This window comes from Pteropus vampyrus, unplaced genomic scaffold (genome assembly GCF_000151845.1).
Source record: "Pteropus vampyrus isolate Shadow unplaced genomic scaffold, Pvam_2.0 Scaffold78, whole genome shotgun sequence".
Classification (NCBI taxonomy): Eukaryota; Metazoa; Chordata; class Mammalia; order Chiroptera; family Pteropodidae; genus Pteropus; species Pteropus vampyrus.
This window is the reverse complement of record NW_011888859.1, coordinates 1,696,888-1,721,656: the sequence shown is the minus strand read 5'-3', so window position 1 is coordinate 1,721,656 and position 24,769 is coordinate 1,696,888. Positions and strand designations below refer to the sequence as shown.

Genomic DNA, 24,769 nt, shown 5'->3' with positions numbered 1-24,769 from the left:
ATCAACCTTGAAAACATTATGCTAAGTAGAAAGAAGCCAGTCACAAAAGGTAGTTCATTGCATGATTCCATTGATATGAAATGTCCAGGGTCGGCAAATCCATAAAGACAAAATAGATTAGTGGTTACCTAGGGCTGGCGTATTGAGAGGAAATGGTAAGTGACTGTTAATGAGTACGGAGTTCTTTCGGGGATAATGAAACTGATCTAGAATTAATTGTGGTGTTGGTTGTACAACTCTGAAAATATAGTAAAAACTATTAAATTATGTACTTAAATAGATGAATTGCATGGCATATGAATCATATCTCAGTAAAGCTGTTTAAACAACAATGGAAATAATTTGAAAGACTTGTATTTTTTCGTAGTGAGATAATTTTATTAATTGAATTAAATTGAAAAATATTGAGTTCCAAAGAAAGCGGGATTTTTTTTCCATTTTTCGACTTTTTAAAAGGTCCTAAGTTAGTCTCTGTCTGAAAATGGACCATATTCTGCATACAAAAAAAAAACAAGAATACAATATATGTGTCAACTAACTTCACAGGTGATTTTGAAAGAGAGGAGGGGATCATAATTTTACTTTCAGCCAGTTTTTGTAAACAAAAATTAAACTTTAAGTATATCTTAATTAATGGTTTAAAAATACATTATTCCTACACTGCAGAATATCACACATATCCTGATTCAGCTGGAGATATTTTCCGCAATCTTGCTTAAACCAGAATTTTAAAAATCTTATTAGAAAACTGATCATTAAAATTAGGAACTCTAAAGTATGTTTTTCTTTTTTTAAAAAAATAATAGTTGTTTCAAGCAGAGATGTTCAGTCGTCAACAAATTTTGCACTCGATCATTACTGATGGCCAGCGTCTTCTGGAACAAGGTCAAGTTGATGACAGGTAGGATCTTTGATATATTATTATGAAGAAAGGTTCCAGTAAATTAGTCATTTTCTTTTTAATGAGCAGATTAGAGGGCATATATCCAATCTTCCTAGGGCAATTGTACTGCAATGGAGCCTCAGTAATTGCAGGAAAGGCTTGTCTGAATCTCTGAAATGATAGAGTATTGAATCTTTTTAAAGAACTGCTATTATATTATACGAAGGACATAGAGTACTTGGAAATCACCTAGCCAACCTTTGCTAGTAGTCTGTAGGAGACGGGAATTAATAAATAGATCAGAATGAATTGTATCAATGATGTATCAATGGTTTGTAAACAGATGCTTCTAACATTTTTATATGGTTACAGAAATTTTATGTCTAAAAGGAGCAGAGAGATCACTAGACCATCCTTCTTACTTATAGATGAAAACTCAAGGTCCTGAAATGTGAACTGATTTGACCAAGGTCATGGAACAGAGTAGCACAGAATCAGGACTAGAACTCATGTATCTGGTTTTTAGTCAGGACCAGCCAGCTCTCCCATACCATGATAATTCTACCAGATTTGAAAATGCTATGCTACCTTAAGTCAGATTACACTCATCCTGAAATTCTACTTCCTCTTCATTTACTTAGCAGATTCTCTCTTTATTGAAAATGCAGAGGTATATATCTAGCTCCTCTTTAGATTTATGGTATGTGAAATTGATGATTCTGTACTATATTTACATTTCCTAGAATAATATTTACCCAATCTCATCTACTTTCTGTGGTGATATTTTCAGTATAAACTTCATTTATTTTATTGCATATGTGTATATCTCCCATAATTGAGGACCGGTAGTTGTGATTATAATTAATTTAGTATTATTTTTTTAATAGAAAATAAATTATTTTTATTGAGAGGGTTTTTTTAAATGTTTTGGAACCAATTTCAGTTTTAAGTGGATATTTCTTTGGATGAACATGAAAGATTCTCATGGTTAAGCTTGGAACAACAAAATGTGATACCATATTTATTCTATTCTAAGTAAGCCAAATTTAATGTGAACTTTACAGAGAATTTAAAGCCTTCAAAATAAGACAAATTCAGATGTAATTAACTTATCTTTTGCTTTATCCTTCCCTAGCCAACTCTATAACAGTATTATAAAAGTTTGAGTCATTAAGTGAAATAAAATTTAAAATTCATGCACAAGCCAACATCTATTAAATTTTAAATGTTAACAGTTAGGGAAAAACACCAAAAAGATGAAAATATGAGGGTTGGACCTGAGGATAATTTTGAAAGTTGCAAGTAAAAAAAAAAAAATTCAGATTCGAACATGTCGACAGTAAGAAGTCCCCAGATTACCAATTTATTGTGTTTTAAAATTTTAGTTATCACTTTTTTCAGAGTTCAAGTTCAGCAGTGGGAACAGTGTCATGTTTTAAGTAGCTCTTCATGCTGGCAGGTAGCTCAGGACAGCTGTGTTCTTCAAAGTGAGGATAAAGATGCCACAAAGAGATCTTTGATGGTTACCTAGTAAGGAAAGCAATATGGAGGGTACTTTCTGTGTCAGAGGACATTCTCAAGTCCTGGAGTTATACTTTTTCAGAGGCGAGAGAGGCTTATAATTTTTAGGGGAGTCTTCATAAACTTAATTCGCCATTTTGGTTCTACTGCAATTAGATTATAAATATCTTTCAAAACCAGAATCACTAATAAAACTTTTGGTTACAAAACCAAAGTTTATAGTGGCCCTAGATATAGGTTTCAAGAATATTGGAACCCGGGATAGTAAGTCCAATTCAGATCTGAAGCCACCCTCATCCAGGAGAAATAGCATATCTAGGGAAGGAAAGCAAAACTAATATAATAGATCAAAGCAATGTTACACATTAGTAATAAAATATGTGGAGAACAGTATAAGCTGTAAAGAAACTCATTCTATTTGATACAGGGCAAACCAGTTCTAGAGCCACAAGTTGAATGTTAAAGAAAACTTCGTAAAGAACTGCCAACATTTTTTAAAGGTAGAAAGCACAGAGATAGGAAAAATGAACTGAAAAAAAAAAAAATCTGAGCTTATTTAGCTGGAAATTGAGAAAGCATAAGTTAAATTTAATATGTGCATGTGTATGGACAACCTTTATACAGACAGTGATGAGTAGATAATTTTCATTTTTCTAAGAACAAAGTGAAGTGGGTTTAAAATGTAGAAGGGAAAATTTAGATTACTATGTGGAATAATTTGCTAAAGATTGGGGCTATTTATCGTAAGGTAATAACAGAGTTTATGGAGTACAGTTTTTTAAAAAAAAATCTTTAATAACATAGTTTTATTTAAGTGGCTCATGACTCTAGCTAAAATAACCCAGTTTTGTTCGTCCAAATTGCCTTATAATTCTAGCTGAAGACAGGTTGTAAATAAGCTTCGTTCCTCATTTTCTCCTGCAGTAGCGCTCACAAGATGCTAACACATGCTGCATATGTCGCCATGGTTGTGCTCAGGGTTTGAGGACATTCTCATTGTAACTGCTGACCTATGCACTCTGGGAGAAAGTAAATGACAGTGACCTTATAGATATGCCTTCAACCTCTACTGAAACATGAGAACACGCACTGTTTGCAAACACGATAGTTTAACTGTTAGCAATTTTTCAAATCACTTACAATAGGCCTGATAACACGTCATGGCATGATATTCGAAAACCTCTGCCCTAGATCACTCCTCAGGGCTACGGTCATTGAATCTGTATACATTGGCTGATAATGTAACTACATCCAAAATAATAGTGCTTTCCCCCCGTGTCATTATTTCTTCACCAGAGATGAGTTCAACCTGAAGTTGACACTTCTCAGTAATCAATGGCAGGGAGTGATTCGCAGGGCCCAGCAAAGGAGAGGCATCATCGACAGCCAGATTCGCCAGTGGCAACGCTACAGGGAGATGGCAGAAAAGCTTCGTAAATGGTTGGCTGAAGTGTCCTATCTACCCACGAGTGGTCTCGGAAGTGTCCCAATACCACTGCAGCAAGCGAGGACCCTCTTCGATGAAGTACAGGTAAGGCGCAAAACACGCTGTTTTTAAACCTCTTCTACAGTCCCACTGTACACTTTACTCTAGCCTCAGTTCTTCAGAAAGATTCTGGAGTGACATTGGAATGAGGACAAACATTGTTCGCAAATGTCAACAGAAACAGAGAAAATAATTGCATTCCAAAGCCCGTAGTTGACGATGAAAGTCTGGCGAGCGCCAGCCTCTCACAGAGATTCCCTCCACTTCACACGCCCAGTCCTTCCAGCAGCTCTTGAAACTCAGCATGGAAGAAAGGCAACAGGGAGGGAAGCAAAACTTTGCATTGGTTATATGCATCTCACTCACGAGCAGTTAAAACATGTCACTGAACTATTCTGGAGAAGGGAAAAGGCTCAGTCCTTCTTGAGCTCTTTGTCCATTCCCAGTCTAGCCCCTAGGTCATCAGCCTGGGAATCTGGGACTCCAGCCTCTTAGATAGATGCTTCCTAGTGCTCTCGTAAGTCCTTCCCAGTGTATCTTGTGGGTTCCTGTTCCTTTGAATGTCACCATTTTCTGCTTCCTCTCTCCTCCTCACTTCTCTGGGAGATCTCATCTACACACATGGCTTCAACTACCCCTTACGAGCAGAGAAAGGCCAAATTGGTATCTTCTGGTCACATTTACCTCCTGAGCTTTCGACTCATATATTCAACTTCCCTTTAGATTCACATCTATGTGCATCTCAGACTTAACGTCTGTGGGCTTCAACAAAGCCCGTGATCTCTGGACCAACCATCCTCCATCAGCCCATTTCCTGTGTTCCCGATCTGAGGACATGTCATCACCAGCTATCAGCCGGGAACCCCAGAGTCATTCTATAGCTACACTCTTCTGTTTCTCCCCCTTTCCATATCCAATATTCCTCATTTCCATCCCTACTGCCATTGCCCAAGATTAGGTGCTCTTGCTTTTTTTTTTTTTTTTTTTGCCTAGATAGACAACAGGTTTCTAACCTGTCTGAGTAAGTCTAGTATATACCCCTTCTCCATTGCATTTTCTACTATACTGTTGAATGCTTTAATGTAAACACATCGTTTCCCTGCGTAATATTCTTCTGTGAATCTCATTCAGTTTTTATTATAAAAACCAAATTCCTGTGCAAGGTGTGGTCTTGTCTGACCTTCTGCCACTTTCTTACATGCATCCTATATCCCAGGCACTGAAAACTACATCTGGAATCCTGAACTCCTCATATTTATCCTGAATAGTGAATTTGCCCATTCTCGTTTCTCTGCGTGGAAAGTGTCCTCTCCCTGACCCCTAGCCCTCATATGACACCAGGCCCTTCTTTATCTGGTTGTGTTCATATGTCTTTCAAGCCTTTATCACTTTGAGGAAGCCTCTCTGTGCACCCTGCATGGGTTGGAGAGGTGAGCCCTGGTCTTTCTTTGAATTAGGTAGTTTGTACTAAATATGCATCCCAAATGTTTTCTTCAAAAAACAAACAAAAAAAGATCTTACTAAAACTTGTGAAAAAACAAACAAAAATCCATATGTAGCAATGTGTTCCCTGTGCATCAGTCTTATAGGGCAGTTTCCACACTGCATCGTGACTGTATTTAACCTGGGGACAGAAACCTGTTGAATTCTCATTCACGTACACATCGCTTCATTCATGCCCAAAGTACCAGCTCAGTAAATGCTTGTTCGATGAAAGACGCCACGCTCTGTAGGCAAAAATGGCGGGTCATTTAAAAATACTTAGAAGAGGGAAATGGTGAAGAAAAGAGTAAGAAAGTCAAAATCTACGGTTTCTCTTAGTTCAAAGAAAAAGTGTTCCTGCGACAACAAGGCAGCTACATCCTGACGGTGGAGGCTGGCAAGCAGCTCCTGATCTCTGCCGACAGCGGAGCTGAGGCCGCCTTGCAGGCTGAACTCACGGGAATCCAAGAGAAATGGAAATCGGCCAGCGCGCGTCTGGAGGAGCAGAAGAAGAAACTGTCCTTCTTGTTGAAAGTGAGTTCAGCCTCTTTCCTCTTATAGATGTAATACAGTTTAAATACTCTTTTGAGAGTTGTGCTGCTTCTTCCCATTGTTATCAGTGAATCTAATAAGGCAAAGGTCCTTAAGTCATACCCCGCAGTATTTTGATCCCCTCTCTGTGTCACATTTAAGATTTTGTCCTGTCTTATATAAAAGGGAAAAGTTTCCCGATTTTTAGCAATTTGTCTTTCAGGAAAATCCCCCAACAAAGCAGTTTTAAGTCTAATAAGACAGTCCAAGTGATGAATTCTGATTTATGGCCAGTGCTAAGCCAGGAGCTATATAAATCTGTATAAAATCTGTATAAAAAAACTGCATAAATCCAGACAGGAATGCAAAGAATAGATTCTCCTTTCTAACCTAAGGCTCTAAAGTGGTTTTTGAGATTGATATCTCTTATTTTATAGCAGGGAAAAACCTATCCAAGAAGATACTCTTGATTTGATCTTAGCTTATCCAAACGTGTTACTATGAGATCAAATCTCCAGGAGATGTATTAGCTTTTAGTTGGATACGGACAGTGCACTGATCACACAGCAAATTTAGGGAAATGTAGATTTATCCAGACCTCCCACAAGATACTTTTCTCCCTCACTTTCAAATCTATCTATAATACAAAATTGTATCTGCAGTTGAAAAAAGGCATGGTCTCTAAACTCAGATAAACCCAAGTTAAAACCATAGTAACCAAGTATCTTGGTTGGCTCAGTCTATCTAAGCCTCAGTTTCCTGATCCGTAGAGCGGGTATGGTTACATCTCCTTCACATGGCATTGTGAGGATTTAATGAAATGACGACGGTAACTCATGTGGCACAGTACCTAGCACACATTGAGCACTCTATAAATGATGCTAATTATCATTGTTGACATTATTCTCATTTTAAAAAGTGAGCACAGCTAAATATTACAGTTTTATATATATATAAATATATACATATAATATGTATATATATATACATATAGATACACATATATACATATAATATGTGTGTATATATATATACATATACATATATATACATATATATATACACATGTATACATATAATATGTGTATATATATATATATATACATATATATATATATGATCTGTTAAATTTGGCCTGTCACCTTTTTTTGATCAAAAGTAATAACTGAAGTTAATGGAATACTTTTTCTTTTTTAGTGCTTAAAGTATGCACAACTGTTGGGCTTATTCTATTAAATTTTATTTAATAATATATTACCTTGTGTGTAAGAATGCCACTGAACATCTGTTAAAGAACTATATTATTTGCACACAGTATGATTCATCAGTAACACAATAAGCCTCATTCTCTTCTCTTCAGTGTTTGCTTTAAGGAAAGGATTAAAAACACTGTTAACTCATTCTGTAGAGAGCATGTTAATCATATATTTTTCTTTATTTGTGATGGATTATTGGACACATTTCTAAGACCTAATAAGACAAGATGGCTGAGTCACTGCATTTGCTTTTCTTGTCAGTTTGTTGCTTGTCCACTTTGATAGATGTTTGCAGACCATGACATTTAGTTATTTCCATATAATTAATGTAGTAAAGAGACTTGAGCTCAGAATCTAAGCCGTCCTTGGAAAGGAAAATCCCTATTCTTGTTAAAGTTTATTTTATTTTGAATCATACACGAGATCCTATTTGCTTAAAGAGTTTACGAAGCTAAATTTTAATGTTTATACAGCTTCATTTTGCTGTATCTTTTCCCCACTGTTATAATATGCTTATTTATTTTCAGCTTTTAATTTAATACTCCAAGTGAATATGCCAAAAATACAGTAATTATAATTCTATGCCCTGAATATTTACCTGCTTCACTATCGCCTTTTAATTTTGTTATGAAAAATAAGAAGCTGACATTTTCTCTTTTAGATCAATGAACATTTATTGACTGTGGTTGATAGATTTCAGAGTGTGTGATGATTTACTTAAGAATGCTGTTCAATTTAAGTAGAAAGAGGATCTTTCTTTCTATTCATTATGCTTTGCATTGATGAATGAAGTGTAGCCTGGGAACACAGATATTTTAATAAAAAGAATGAACCAATCTGTCCAAGATAGACAATTTTTTTTGTTTTTTGTTTTTGTTATTTTCTTGTGAATGGGAAGAGGGAATGTGGTTATATACTCCAGAATGTTCCTTGAAGGAATTTAAAAGAGAAATGAGAGTCTTGAGCCAACTTTTAGTCAACACTTTCTAAAGAAGACAGTTGTAGCAAATGGCACCCATGGGTTGCTGTGTTAAAAATAAGTCACCAGAAGAGAAGATAGAAAGAACAAGAAAAGACTGGTAATGATGGAAGATATAATGTAAAGAAAAATGCAACATGATTTGGCACCATGCTAATTACTCAAAGCAACTCTAGCTGTCGTTAGAGTTTGGTAATCTAAGTTGTGGGAAGTGGCCACTGGGGAGGAGGCCAGGAATGAGGATTATTAGACAAAATTAAGATTTGTTTAGTTGAATTTAATTTGCATTGGCACTGAGACACCAAAGATGAGTTAATTTGTAGATAGGGAGCTATGAAGAATTAAGTCTCCAGTATGAGTCCTTTAATTTTTTTTTTTTTTTACTTTTTTTTTTTTCTTAATTACAAAAGAAATACATGTGTCTAAAAAAAAAAAAAAAAATTCAGATAGTAATTAAAGTATTTAGAGTAAAAAACAAAATTTCCCCTGTACCACCACCCAAACCCTGTCATCTTCTCCAGCAATAACCATTATTATTGTTTGGTGTGCAACCCTTCAAAACATAACCACACAGTGTATGTTCTTGTGTCAATATGTAGAGCTCTCCCTATTCTACACGGCCTCACTCTACTTATCCAGCCATCTTCTTCTTCAGAGCACTTATCAGTACTTGGCATATTAGATGTAGAATTTAAAATTTTTACATTCTTTGTCTTCCTCCACTTATTGATCTGTTTGGGTTTTTTACATACTACATATTTGACTCTTTATTACATATGTTTCTGCACTCATCAAGATAAAGCCAGTCGAATGCCATTGCCATGCCTTTTGTGGCTGTGTTTCTACTTCTGTAACAATGCAAATGCAATATATAGTACTTATATATTGAACTGAGTGAGAGTCAGAGTTATATTATTTTTACATTCATCTCACTTCTTTTACTCACACATATTTTTATCCTGAAAGAGATTCCATTTCCTTTTCTTTATTTCTTATAGTGCATTTGAGATGGTGTAGGCATTGGGATAATTATGGGTGGGGTTAGGAAAGAGGAAAGTCCAGTGATTATATTCTCACCTCTGCAAATAGATTTAGATTCAGATAACATTTTTGAGTACCATAATATTCTGGACATTGTACTTGGTGCCATGACACCCATTGCTTCTTTTTATCCTCCAACAATTATAGTTTGTATTATTTCTATTTTCATAGGGAAAACCAAGACAGTGCATTACCTGCTTAAAGTCACATAGATAATAAGTAAGGGTCAGTTTACTCAGCTCATCTGATACCACCTACTACAAAAATGGATATGGACACGGCTTCACATCATCATCATCAGTGTAACTTTAATTCTTTCTCTGGGAATCTAGAAGAGTGTTTTTCTTTTTTTTTCTAATTTCCTACCAACAAAAAATAAAAACTCATGAATTTTTTTCCCTCTCCCATTTTTAGGACTGGGAAAAATGTGAGAATGGAATAGCCGAATCTCTGGAGAAACTACGAACTTTCAAAAAGAAACTTTCCCAGCCCCTACCGGATCATCACGAAGAGCTCCATGCGGAGCAAATGCGTTGCAAGGTAAATTCCTGGAATGAGCTTCTAACTGCCACCTACCTGTGTGCTTCTCCTGTAATAACACCTTCGGAAGCATAATCCAGTTGAACTCCTAGAGCCATCTACATGGAGATGCAAGTTGCCTGGTATAATGCAATTAGAGCAATCTTTTTAAAGCATCCGCACTGGAGAGTCATTTTAGCAGAAGAGTCTAGTTTACAGAAAGAAGAATGAGGCTGGGCAGCCTGGAAATTCTGCAGAAAGCACCCCCCATTCAGCACTTCCCCCAGCACCCCCCTACCTCCAACCCCTGCCCCACGGAGGGACACACCCTGCTATCCAGACTCTACTGTAAGGAAAGCAGGAATAGTAAATAGCTAGTCTCAGTTACTGCATAGTAACGCAATCCTTCAGTTACTAAGGGCCCTACTACTTAAAGATTATTATCAGCATCTCAAATCGTACTTGGAAACAAATCAGTAGCTAATGCAAACCACTCCCTGTGTCAGGAGCTCACTGAGACCAACATGATTTAGTGGCTTTAGGGTTTATTTCATTCATACCTGTCAAGTAGAGTTTTCTGGTGAGAGATTGGCAGATCATATGAAAACGACTGTTAAATTTTTAACCCCAAATTATACATGTTTTTGTGTTCCGAGTCATTTGCAAATTACTGCAGTAGAGCACACATACTTAAATAATTTGGATTTTAATCAGTTTTCTGCATCGCTTTGGCCAAGAAGGTAAACATTTAAGAAAGATTAATTTTTAAAGAAGTCTAGAAATCATAAAAAGTGTGAATATAAGATTTTTTTTGATATTACAATTTAAGAATATTCTTTGAAGTTTGAAATAAAAGGCAATATACTTCACATCACGGATGGTGAGTGAAATATCTTGAGGTATAAATTCAGAAGTAAGCAAAAATTAAAAAGAATTTGTTTTAAAACTGTGATTGTAAATGTAAAACAAACTATTAAAGAAAACTTCCAATAAGCAGGAATGGGGCCTTATTAGGATCCTCCTGTGTGCCAGTAATTATATCAGTGTTACCTCCGTTGGCTCATGAGGACAAAATGTTCTTTCCGTTTCTGCAGATATGCAAACTGAGGCTTCTAGAAGTTTAATAACTTTTCAAAATTAGTAAACATCGAAGTTACCTGAATCCAAAGGTTTTATTTTTACTACGTAGACTCATCTAATGGAGTCTGTGAGTCTGAGGGAGTGGTTTCTGGTGATGGCGGTGGTATTATTTTTTTAATCCTTACACCAAATCTGATGTTTGATTTAGGGGTTAGAAATTGTTATTAAAAGAGGAAAACCTTTGCATTGGTATGACAATTTAATATGTCTACACATATAAACAGAAATGCTTCGTATTTAATGTGCCTGTACTATTTTGGTCATTCAGCCTAAAACTGTTACCATGGGACCTCATCTCTCAAAATACACAACAGTTACTAGCATGCCCTGCTATTAAGTTTGGAAATTAAAAGGATGCATTTTGATTCAGCTCTCTGCTACTCTTCCCCCAAACCACCCTTAACAGCAAAACAAAGCAATTACCCGGAAAATTCAGGCTGAAACCTCGTTTGAGGCAATTGCCTGGGAAGTTAGCCTCAGACAGTACCGTTAATTGCTTTGCCTTTGGAAACTTGCCTCCTGTGTGAAGGCAAAAAGAGAAGGGAAAAGCCATGTGAAGTATTCTATTTATATACTAAATTAGCTGGAATCTAAAAACATCAAGAGCTGGGGAAAAAACATGAGTTATACAAATTGCAAAACCTGTTCAACCATTGGGGAAACTAATGTCAACTTATTTAAATATCGTTTTATATTTTTTTCTTAAATCATTCCCATAAAGATCAGAAGACATATTTTTTACAGTTACTTAAAGAAATCTCTGCTCCTGCAGAAAATGCATTCAGTCCATTATTTTAAATTGAATAATAGCAGCAACAGATCTTTTCAGCTATTACATTATAAGTCTATATTGTAGAATGTAGCAATTCATAGTGTTTGAAGATGAAAGTTAAATCTAGGAGTTTGGGGTTTTAAAAAAGATTTGATTTACATGATCAGTAACTCAAGACAAAAAGAAAGGATGGGTTAGGGGGTTACGAAGTCAGTTTAAAAGAAAAGTTCAATGAAGTGCTGAAATGTCAAAGAAAAGATGATCAAAAATGATCAATGAAATGGTGAACAGATGGCAGGAAGATTCTGTAGGCAACATGATATTTAATCAGAAGAACTTGACAAATTATCAAGGTGTGTAGGAAGCAAATAAGTAGATACCAAGTTAGATGTTCGAACAGAGTGGGATGGAAAGGTAATTGTATCAAGAAGGGATTCTGAATATACTACAGAAATTGTTGATGACGGATGTCAGTGGGTATTCAAGATTTGTTTTGTTTTGTTTTGTTTTGTTTTGTTTTGTTGTTTTTTAATCCAGGAATTGGAAAATGCAGTGGGGAGCTGGACAGATGACTTGGCACAGCTGACACTACTAAAGGACACCCTCTGTACCTACATCAGTGCCGATGATATCTCCATCCTGAACGAACGCGTGGAGCTTCTGCAGAGGCAGTGGGAAGAACTCTGCCATCAGGTAAGATAAATGCTACACTCAGCATTAGCTCAGAAAGGTGGAAACCTGGCAGAGGATTTGGAATGTCAAATGTCTTGAGCCACATTTGGACCCGTCCCATAACTCATAGTGAGCACAGAGGAAGAACTCTGTGATTACTACAATAATATTTCGGATGAAGACAATTATTTCTTACCCTTCTATATTTAAGATGCATTCAAACTGGATTTGTTTTGTTCATTCTTTCACTGACTGGCACAAAATTTTAAAGAGGAATCAAGTTTTGTGGTTCACGGATATGGTTTTGCTAGGTAGATATTAGTGATCTCTTTCTTACTTTAAACATGTGAAAAACCATTGTTTTATTTGCAATTTTAGAAGATACTGTGGAACTGGTTTTGTATATGGCACATTTATCATTGCTGTTGATTTACCATGGTGGTTTTTAATAATTCATGCTTTGAGACATTTTTAGTCACACTTCACTCATTTATTAATTATCTTCTGTATGTATAATACCTTAAAAGAGATCCCGCATTGGGTTTTGATTTGGAAATGAAAGGAAAAGATTGGTGGAAAAGTCATGAGAAGACATTCAAGGCCAAAGGAATAACATCGACTGAAGGCCCACAAGTGAAGAACAGGCTCTGACCGATGGCCTGGAGATTCTACTCACCAAGAAGCAGGGACCATGTCTGTCATGTCCCTTCCTGTTCCCAGTTGCCTTGCCTGGCACATAATAAGCTGTGATGCATATTTGTTAAATGGGTCAGTCACAGTAATTATTGTGAATTTCACAAGCTACAGTAAACTTCCCTATGATCAAGTTTACAGTTGAGCTGAGACTAAAATTAGTCCAGAAGAATCTATACGGTGAAGAACACTGGGTATAAACAAGTTCACGTCTAGCACTACTTGCTGACTCAATACTTTTCAACATATTAGGTGAAATGAATTGGACTAGATCCATGTCTCAGGCTAACTGATGTCGTACTTTAGAGATCGCACTTTAGATATTGACTCCTATTTCCTTCCCAAGCCTGCCTTGAATTGCCCTACTCCAAGACCTTGCTCAGGCCATTCTTCCTGTCTAGATTGACTTATTCCTTCCCTTCCATTTTCTAAGCCATCTTCTTCTTTCAAATGCCACAACACCTATGATGTCATTGTTTGCGATGCTCGGACCTCAGTATTTTTCTGCTTCTCTGAAGTCCCATTTCTCTTGCGTTCTGTGCCGTCATGGGTCAGTGCATCGTTCCTCTCTTCTTGTTTTAATGTTTGTGACTTGATTTCAAGACTATGAAGTCCTTGAGGACGAAGACCATGTATTTTTATCTACAGTGCCTAGAGAAGCTAAATGGTCATATGTATTGTTAATAATTTAGACAAGCCTTTAGGACATTTGTTTTATATCTTTATACTTATGTTCCTCTAAATGTAAAATAATGACAAAGTTTCTGAATATTTTGAAGTTAAGAAGATTATGATTATGCAATACTTTTCAATTTCTGAAAACTAGTACTGTGTAGAAATACCATGAGGTACAAAGGGCACCAATTTCCAGTTACAAGATGAGTAAATCCTGCGGCTCTAACTTACCGCGTGGTGACTCTGATTCACGGACTGTACTATGGACTTGAAAGTTGCTTAAAAAGTAGATCTTAAATGTTCTAACCACACAAAACAGGTAATTATGTAAGGTGATAGGTATGTTAACTAACCTGGTGGTAGTCGTTTCTTCGTATACATGTGTACAAAATTATCACATTGTACACCTTAAACTTACACAATGTTATGTCAATTATATATCAGTAAAGCTGGAAAAAGAAAAAAGGAAAAAAATTTATGCTGTAAAATTGCTCACCAGTCTTAGATATATAGAGACATACAGAGAGACAACAGTGCATTTAGAAGTACATTTTGAAAGCTGCTGTTGATCATACGATATGCCATAAAGAGATTCATACCTGTGAGTGGACTCGAACGTAAGTAAAAAAGGAAGCAGACTGAATATATAGTGTTTTTAAGGCATGAAGCTAAAGTGTCCATCTCTCACATTCCTTCCATCTAATAAGAATATTTAAACAGGTGAGAGTTTAGTCATGGTCATACCAAAGGTGCCAGGATATTAATGTAAGGAGGCATGTAGATCAGTTACTAGTTCTTGAGTTAGTGTTTCCGGAGAAATTCTCTTAAGTATGAAACCACAAAAGGAAATGAGCCTGTGCCTATGTCTCATTTTAAAAGTTACAAACTTGAAATAAACATGGCAGTATCCCTCTGTAAAGAGTGAGGGGTCTGTTCATATTCCAGTCAAAGCAGCTGATGGGAAGGCAGGAGTAATTGCGACTCAGATGAGAACGAGGAAGTGCTGTAAGTAAACGTGGCAGAGCAGAGTTAACATGTTAAAGTATCGCATTTTCAAATAGACTCCCCAAATGGTTGATTGTGCCTGTGTGCAGCCAGCCATAGCTTATATTTGCTTTTATTTCTGTTTTGGTTTCTAGACGCATCTGTAATTCTGATTGAGATATAAATATATCATCATTGTAATTGCTTGGTATTTTTCAAATTGTCGTGGTAAAAATATTTGAAGTAGAAAAGGATGTATTTCCTGTTCAGCTGCCTCACTCTGTGAAGGTTTTAGCTGGTACTTGTCAGCTGGTGGCAACGCAGTGTGTTTACACCCTTCAGAAAATGTAAATATGTGCTAAGATGATAAATAATTTGAGGGTTTCAGCCGAACCCAAAGAAAACGGTGGTAGTGTTCCCTTATCATACGACCTAAATATTAGTTTTACAAACCAAAAGGAAAATGCTCTCCCAATTATGAATTTAAATCTTTTGAAAGGCTTTTGGTACGTTTGTAGTACATATAGCCTACCTCTTGCTCTTTGAGCTCTTGCTCTGAGTAAGCAAATGAAAGCAACACTTCCACGGTGTGTGATAAACACTAGATATACACATATTCCAGCTACTTAGTGGAGATATTGAATATAGAGGACTGTCGAGGAGGAAACAAAATGAAAAGCTCAAATGATGCCCTGTAGTCGTGTATAGCAGTGGCAGTGTATCAATGGCCTGTTTTTGTTAAGTTTTTAGTATTTACCTGTCACTTTCTTAAATCATTGTTTGTGTTCTATTATGAGCCTACTGTATTCCAGTACATAGGACAATGCTTGGCGCATAGTAGATACTCGTTCACTGTAAACGATAAACATTTGTTTAATGAATTTTGGAACCAATGGAAGATGAGTTTACAAATGAAGAAAGTAAGACTTGGAGAAGATGAATAACCCAGCCCTGGTCATATCATTAGTGCATGATGAAGACTGTTTTTGAATCTCACTTGCCTCTGGATATTTGATCATGTTATATTACAGCCTCTATCAAAGACTCAAGCTTTTGCTGGTCCTATCTCATATTGATTATAAACAAATGCCTCAAATGTCCCTAACCTCTTTCCTTGTCTCTGGAATGGGGATAATAATACCTACCTCTCAAAGAAATGTATAATATTTTTCAACCGTTGGTCATCTTTCCTGCAGATGTTTTTGAGAAAAGCCTTGGAAATCATTCCTGCGCATGGCCAAGATTGGGGGAAGCAGAAGGGAGGAGCTACATATAGCAAGACCTGTTAATCATAAGTCTCAAAGGCAGGAGTTTCTAGTCTTTTCTTGGAAAATGTTTGCTTTGAGAGGTTCCAGTTAGGAAAATGTAGCTTCAGCTTGGACGTCATTGAACCAGAATTTTAACTATCAGCCACACTCCTAACTCTGATGCTCTGTGAATGAAAAGAAAAAAGTCATATCCACCAGAAAATTCAAAATCTTAGTATTCTAGCACATCAGAATACTGTACGCTCTGCCGGCAGAGTCCTAGAGGAAAGGGCAGAGAAGGAAGCCATGTGCTCTTATCATCAGCGCAGTCTTGGAACAGCAAAGCATAGGTGAAATTTGTCCCCAAAACTTTTGAACCTGTGTTTTCTTAGCCTTTTCCATTCCTATCAGTATCCATCCGCCCCTCCCCACCCTCACCCCCATACCAGGTAAATTCACTCTTTGGCTGTTTTGTATTTTTCTGCCTCAAAGAAAACTTTTTTTTAGTGAGAGTACAATAATCCTATATTATATCCACAGAGGACCAACTATAGTGTACAGCTGGATTGTTCAGAATGTGTCGGCAGTGAACAGGCACATGGCTCTCCAGGAGGGAAGCACAGGGTTCAATACCTCCCACTTGTCTTAATGGCAGAGACTTGTGAAAACTCGATGCTAAAGAGCAGTGTCCCTGGACTGCACCTCAGGGAATGACACCTAAAGACAGGCACTATCGCTTCTGTGGGTCCGCCCAGCAAGTGCATGGGCTATTTCCCCCAGGATATGAGTTCCACTCTGATTATCCTTTTGCATTTTCTCTCATTTTAAACTTTTCAGCTCTCCCTAAGGCGGCAGCAAGTAAGAGAGAGGTTGAATGAATGGGCAGTCTTCAGTGAGAAGAACAAGGAGCTTTGCGAATGGTTGACTCAGATGGAAAGCAAAGTTTCCCAAAATGGAGACATTCTCATTGAAGAAATGATAGAGAAGCTCAAGAAGGTATGAGATGCCTGGCTACATATGTTTTTACTCTTCCTAATGCTTAGGCGTACTGTTAATAGGTAGATGGCCTGGCTCATAATTACGTTTCTGTCACTCTATTACAGATGTTTTACCTTCTTAATATAAAACAAACTTGCATGGAAAAGCTTCTTTTACGTTAAAAATACAGAGAATATTTTCACTTTGTAATGATATAGATTATCTGCTGATACATAACATTCACTATTTTGGGGTGTAGTTACCAGTTCAGTGGGAATCATTAATGCATATTAGTTTTCTTTTGTGTTTCTTGTTTTTGTTTTTAAAGCGGTAACATCACTAGAGAGGAACTAAGAAAAAAATCCTAGGATCAAGAAAACTGACAGTTTCTTTAGAAAACATAATTTATAAACATAATTTATAAACCTGAGAAATAGGTTCTACGAAGTCTTGTACACATGGACAGATGTTCACGGGGTATTCCTCATGCCCAAACTATTCCTAAGCGCTAGAAAACTGTAATTATCACGTTTCTAGTACAGCCAAGCTGAAAGTATCAGGAATATGCTTTCTGACCTCTATGATTGCTACTTATTACACAGGATTATCAAGAGGAAATTGCTATTGCCCAAGAGAACAAAATCCAGCTTCAACAAATGGGAGAACGACTTGCTAGAGCCAGCCATGAAAGCAAAGCCTCTGAGATCGAATACAAGCTCGGAAAGGTCAACGACCGGTGGCAGCATCTCCTAGATCTCATGGCAGCCAGGTAACAAGGACCTGTCAATAGACACGTGCGTGCAGAGTTTTAAAGCGTTCAGTCCATCTTATATTTCAGCTAGAGATAATCCAATAAATCTCCATTCTTCATTCCAGCATTTTAGTTCATGCTTTTCTCATAAATGTCACTTCTGTTAACTTTAAAATTCTTATTTTATAAACTTAATGGTGTTTGCAGTTAGCTGAAAGAAAGTCATATCCAAACAAAATTTATTCTCAAGAGAAAATTATTTATTTTAGGACTTCATGGATATTCAGCTGCCTGAAAGGAAGAATGTAAAACTGTCAACCATTATCTTGGGGGGTGTTTTGGTCTACAGTAGCCAAAAAAAAAAAGTTTTCACATTCCTACTTATTTCTCATTAGCAAGGAATAAAGCTAAATATTGCCACTCTATTTAGTTGTAAAAATAATCTGCTTCATTATTGTAATTTTGTGCTTAGCTTTTAATGATAACTATTAAGTGTCTGCCTCATCTATAAGAGGAATATTACATTCAGGTTCTATTGCAGAAGGGCAGGGTGAGTAAAAGGAATAAAATCAAAAAGAAAAATATATACAAGGGTCTTTACTAGCATATAGAAGTCTGACATGATTGAATGAGGTAGTGTTATTTGATGTGAAAAGAGGGAATGACTAAGTAGATGCTTTAGGTTAGCTGGACGTCACTTCATGTTGGAATGCAGGCTCTATGAGAGCAGACATCTTTGCCCATTCTGTTCAATGAATATTGCAAACACCAAGAACAGCACCTGGATGCAATGAATGAATGAATGAATATTTGAATATTTGAATGGGTATTCTTCTTTGTGGCAGTTTGCAGAGTTGGAATGTAACAAATGCTTCTGATTCACAGCCATTTTGGAGCTAATCCCCAATACACTTTTTTATCTGTGTTCCTTTCTTGAGCCGTGCTACATAAAAATGGACACGAAACAGAGCCTTTTGAATACTGTGTGCCCACAAAAACTGCATGTAGGCATGACAATTCCATATGTTAATTTTGAAAACATTTTGTATATTTTTTTTCTATAATGGAGTTATCAAAGAGGATCTAATTTAAGAAAAAAGTGACATAATTTATTATATTTTCATAAAACAAAAATGGAATAAATGCTTACATTTATTTACAAATTTTCAAAATGTTTAACAGTTAGCACTGTAACAGCTAACATTTATCTAACCCCTAGTTTGTGCCAGTGACGATGCTACAGGCTTCATACGCATCTTCTCATGAGTTATTCACAACACACTTTGAAGTGCACATTATTATTATACTTGTTTTCCAAATGCAGAAGCTGAAGCTTGGGTTTGTCCATGGTCACACGTGCTGAGTGCCAGAGCCTGTCCCCTCAGACTGCACAGCCCATGGTCTAGAGCACTGTGCTCTCTTAGCTGCCAGAGTTATGATTTCCTTATCTCTGTATTCATGGTGGGAGTACAGATAGCCAAAGAAATCAAGTAAAATGATGAGCTAAATGCTCTAAGCAATGGTACTATAAAGAGATGGAAGTGTACAGTTCAATTTAAATTACTGTAAGTTTTTAGGCATCTTTGTAGGTTTAGGATCCCAATGCTCTGTTTGAGATTCTCAGTCACTGATAAAATCTTGCAGAAGGAGAAATTAAATCCTCTTGTGCTATAAATACCCTTCTTCAGGAAGCCACCCTCTTGGTAAACAGTCCTGAATTCTTTTGGTCAGGTGATGACTCATGGATTGGCTTGCATTGCCATGTAATTCAGCTAAACCAGTTAACATTCTTTATTTTAATTTTGCGTGGCTCAATGAATGCAATGGTGTGAAATATGAGGACACACTATGTCAAAGATGTTTTAAATTTGATATAATTTAAGCATAAGCAGCTAGGTTAGTGTATGCCCACCTGTTAGCCAACATTACATCAAATGAATTAGGTGTTTTAGCCTCAAAAATCATGATTATTTATAACTTCTCTGTCTGATGGTTCAAGGGAGAATTTTCTAGATGTTATTTAGTTTATTTTTCCAAAGGATACATTACTAAAGTTGAATCAGTTAAATATTTATAACGTACATATACTATAGTCCCAAAAATGCTTGTATGTTTCTACTTTTGTGAAGTAGACTATTGTGGGAGACTTTCGTACATATGTTGTCCATTTCTAATTGCCTCCTTCCAAAGTGGACTAGATGATGTGTTGACCATTAACTTATCTTCAAGTTTAATGCCACACAGTATTCATAGTCTCCTTGAAGCCTCTCCTAAATGACCCTCCACCATTACATTTGCTTTCTATCTCCTTGTTTATCAGAGCTTGCTAGTGCACAAACTAGATGCCACCTCCTACACCCAAATTCCACTATGACCTGCCAGCTGAAATATTTGGTTTCTATGATTCAGTCTCATTCAACGCTCTTCCCTCTTTCGACTTTTTTTGTCATACTGATTCATTAAAACAGAACATAACCTAGTTATGCCTTTTGACATTTCTTTGTGTTTTGGTGCTCTCGTGGGAATGGAGAGGTTATTCTTGAAGATGATTTTAAGTGAGAATTTTCTAGATGTTATTTAGTTTATTTTTTCAAAAGATACATTACTAAAGTTGAATTTTCAGTGAATAGATTATATTTTCAGTGAATAGCTTCCCAAATAACAGAAATATGCTGATGAGAGACAGACAGACACAGAGACAGACAGAGGAAGATTCACCAATAATGATCCTATTACTATGGACAAATAGAACGCATGGTTGTGTCAACTTCCTATCACTAGTGGATTAATTTAGACCATTCTGAGTATAAAACAGATGTGTTTTGCATTGAATTTTTTAACCATTCTCAATCGTTGTCAGTTTTTTAGGGCAACGAGATGTGCTCAGTTACTTTTAGGGCTCAGTGGACAGCGTTGCATACTTTCCATACTTTCTAGACCTTCTCAGTCCAGGATAGCAGTCACTAGCTAGGTGAGGCTATTTAAACTTAGTGAAATGGAATACAGTTAAATTACAGTTTAATTTTAAGTCTAGTCAGTTGCACTAGCCACATTGCCAATGTTTAATAACCACATGAGGATGATGGCTACCTTACTGGGCACTACAGATTCACAATCTTTTCATCATCCCAGAAAGTTCTATTGTTCAGCACTGGCTTAGACAATTGAAAGCATTTCTGAGCCCTTGATTTTCACTAAGAGTCGACATAAGAAACAGTCATCATTGTAATTTCTATAAAACTGTCTTCAAGGATTCTGGCTTTCATTTTGTCAGTGAACTCTCTGAAAAAACCCACATAGCAATTTTTCTAGAGCTCAGGAGTAACAGAAAATTTGTCTTTTAGCATTAGTTTTTTAGTGCTTCTTATAATAGGCATTTTCGAACATTTCCTATCTCAGGGTCTAGGCAAGTCAGACTTAAGTCGTTTGCTCTGCTGTAATGACTTAAAAAAATTAACTAGATTCTCTAAAATAAGTATATTCTTCTTCCCTGCATCAAACCTAAATCCCCATCACCAGAACAAAAGCACACTTTAGTTACTTGGCTCTGTTTTTTTCTTTCAATAACAATTTTATTGACATATAATTTACATACTGTATAAGGCTTCTATCAAAAGTATATAATTCAGTGATTTTTTAGTATATTTACAGAGCGTTACATTCATCACCACTATCAATTTTAGAACAGTTTTATCCCCACCAAATAAAACCCTATTACCCATTAACAATCCCTTTTCCTCCCTCTACTCTCCTTCCTCCAGCCCCGGTCCACCCCTAATCCACTTTTTGTCTGTATAGATTTACGCATTTTGGTAGGTTCATGTACATGGAATTATATAATACATGGTGTTTCTGTGACTGGTTGCTTTTACTCTGTGTATTTATTATAGTTCTATTGAACATTGCATAGAAGTAGAGTAAAAACAAATGCAATTCATAAAAACCTATCAAATGCCTCCCACGTATGAACTGCACATATTGCAACAAGGCAGAGGTTGGCAGACTTCCTGCTCAGGACCAGAGAGTAGAGATTTTAGGCTTTGTGGGCCAGACGGTTGCTACCAAAACTCTTGTGTCGTTGAATGGCAAAAGCAGCCATAGAGAATACGTCAACAGAAAAGCCAGACTGGGTTCCCATGGCATTTTATTTACCAAAACAGGTGGGCAGCTATAGTTGGCTGATGCCAGCTCTCACAGGTACAGATGAAAAAGAAAATGGTCTCTAACCAAATAAGGGTAGTAAAGCAAGTATGCACATGACTCCTCACCCCAGGGCCTTCCTCTTCCTGTTGTATCTTCCCCTCAGTCCCCCGCCCCCACCTGGCCTGACCAGCTCCTAGCTCTTCACCTTCTTTCTTTTCTCCAGCTCAGGTCAAATTCTTCTTACCTGCTCACGAGGCTTTCTGTACTTCTCCTTCATAGCATTTCCCTCTCCATAATAAATACCTTTGTGGGGGCAGTTGATTAAAGGTTTCTTTTCTCTTCGAAAATGTAAGCGTATCCAACTTGAGCACCAGTGTCATCCCAGGACCTGACAGTTCTTCTGACAGAGTGGTCCCTCCAGTATTTGTTGAGTTTCTCCCATCTACAGCATAGGATGGAAAGTGGCAGACGTACAGAGAAGAGTAAAGCTGAGCTCAGGCTTAGGTCTTCAGCTGCCCAGGTTGTAACGTGTTTCTGCTTCACCTACACCACACGTTACTTGTCTTCTCACTACCTCAGTTACCACATGTGCAAAAGGTTATTCGGAGGTTTAGATGAGATAGTACCTGTGAACCACTTAGCACGTGAAATGCTCAATAAACATCAGCTCTCATCTCAGAGGGAGTTCAGAGGCTCTACTTTAGAGGTGGGTAAACAGCATGTGCAGTGCAAAAGAGGCTTTGCGCAGTTGTGGCAGCTGGCCTCAGACAGAGTTTCGGTCTAACGGGAGTTCTGCCCGCACTAGAGGAAAAAGGAGACTTCATTCTTGGCATTTATGGCTGGTATTGTCTCATTGTAGTCAGTCCAGAGATATCTGACTAAGACCAGGAAAGCAGAGATGCAGCAAGCATGGAAACAGCACAGAGCTCATCAGGAAACCTGAGTTTAGTCCTCCCTGTTCTGGCTGTGTGACCTAGGGCTTTCTGCATAACCTCTCTGAGCCCAAGATGCCTCATTTTCAAAATAACTGCCACATCTCCAATGAGACAACATGGGAAAGGACCATAGACACTATTAAAACGCTATGTATGGCAATCTCATTCTTCTACAGAGCTACAGAGTAGTCATGGTTTTAATATACCATGATTTATCCAGTATTTTCCCTATTGGTGGACATTTATATTGTTATTTTTTTTTTGATGTTGCTACAATTGTATCTTTAAAGCCTTGACTTGCCTCATATCTAATTCACTGGATTAAATGTATCATGCTAATGATAATGAGCAGGGGAGGAAAAAAACAAACTTTAACCCATGAGGAAAACTGAATAAAGTAAAAAGGAATTAAACTAAAGAAATAATGGCAATAAAAAAGTTTAAAGTTCTCAAGTTTTTTTTAATGTTATTCATAATCAAGAAAAAATAAATTTTCCTACTATTATGATTCATGACCAATATATTCCTTTAACCAAAGCTTATGTTCACATTCCCGATATGTTAAAAATACATCAGAGGAGTGATTGTTGTATTTTAAAAAGTCACAATAGGATATGTTTAAGTGGCAAGATTTGAAAAATAATTTTATTTATCACTAACTTTTCTGGAGTATGTTTCTTATATATAAAATACAGGTTTGCTTCTTTTACAAAGAAAATGTGTTGTTCTTTTAAAAGCAGTCAACTCACACAAGCAAAACCAAATGTCTTGTGTTATTTTAGATGCAATTCATTATATACAGCTTTTAAAAAGAACTTGGCAAACGTTCATTATTTATTAAGTTATTTCTAACTTATTTGTGTGTATGTATACCTTACTCCAAACAGAATTTAAAGCAGCCAGCATTAGTCACATTGTATTAAATTACCAGTAATTAATAATTTGGAAGATTATTTTCTTTAAAAGTTAAATTATGAAATTAATACAGACTCAGTGCAGAAAATTTGGAAACTCTTGAAACAAAAGAAAAAAAAGTTACCTGAAATTCCACCAAGCAAATGAATACTTTTGTTTTTAATCATCTTAAAATGAACACATTATTTTTGTTACTTTCCATTATTATTTTTAAAAGGACAAAGGCTTTAAATATGTAAGGGGAGAATAATATTTTTTCTTTATTTTCATGCTCGCATAGTCTGTCTACTCAAAGATCAAGACCAAGTACTTTCCCGCAGAATATCGTTTCCATCCCGCCTTCCCTGACCGCCCCTGAAACTCCTACTTACACCACTTAGCTGGCATATGAGGCTGAAGAAAAAAAGAAATTGCTCCTCTTTGCTACTGCAATCGGCTGTGCTTGTGGAGGTTTTGTTTGTTTGCATTTGAGTGATTTATTTTTTTCAAACATCTTGTCCGAGTTAACAAATAAATAGCCCCCAAGAAAAGGTGACTGTCCTTGCAGAGCGATGGAGTGTCTGCAGCCGGCCTTATTTTGATGGCTTTCTTTCTTTAGACCTGGAGCCTCCCCCTCCTTGCAAATTACCCTGAGCCTTTCCCCTTCTTACACTCGTGGCCTACATTCCAGGAGATCAAGCCTGGCACATGTTAATGAATGTAGGTTTTATTTAGAAACATGACCACTTGTCACTGCTCAGTGTCATATTATCAGGCAGAGAGACTTACCAACATTTGTCTAGAGTGAGCATTTTCATACTTCCACGTACAGACAAGGGGAAACTTTCATCCCTACTCAGAGTTTAGCCTTTTGCTCTACAGACTTAACTTTTTGCAAGTGGAAGCTTCATGGTGGTGGCGGAAAATCTGTGTGCCTCGAGGATGGCAGAGGACGGCTGTGCGGACTCAGATCTTCCAGAGTGTAACTGCGATGTCACAAGGCAGGCATCTCCTTGAGTTTCTTCCATTACGCATAGCTTTCGTGTTACGTGAGGTTTATAGGGTAGATGCTGGAGCTTTACTCTATAATTGTTTTTGCAAATGTTAAGTGGAGATGATTGGGGTTAGGAGATCGTTGGCTGTGGACTCCTGAGAGTTATTTGTTGATCTGTTTTCTTGTTCCCTGA

General features: G+C 36.8%; 1 protein-coding gene across 1 annotated transcript in view; it reads left to right on the top strand.

Moving 5' to 3' along the window:
• The window catches only part of LOC111741446 (nesprin-1-like), a 137,943-nt gene that overhangs the window by 65,474 nt on the left and 47,700 nt on the right, over positions 1-24,769 (top strand). Inside the window, exons 29-35 of the mRNA XM_023532163.1 lie at positions 807-901; positions 3,701-3,935; positions 5,712-5,906; positions 9,594-9,719; positions 12,148-12,303; positions 16,719-16,877; positions 17,462-17,628. Coding sequence (XP_023387931.1) covers positions 807-901; positions 3,701-3,935; positions 5,712-5,906; positions 9,594-9,719; positions 12,148-12,303; positions 16,719-16,877; positions 17,462-17,628 — 1,133 coding nt within the window. The remainder of the gene's footprint in view (positions 1-806; positions 902-3,700; positions 3,936-5,711; positions 5,907-9,593; positions 9,720-12,147; positions 12,304-16,718; positions 16,878-17,461; positions 17,629-24,769) is intronic.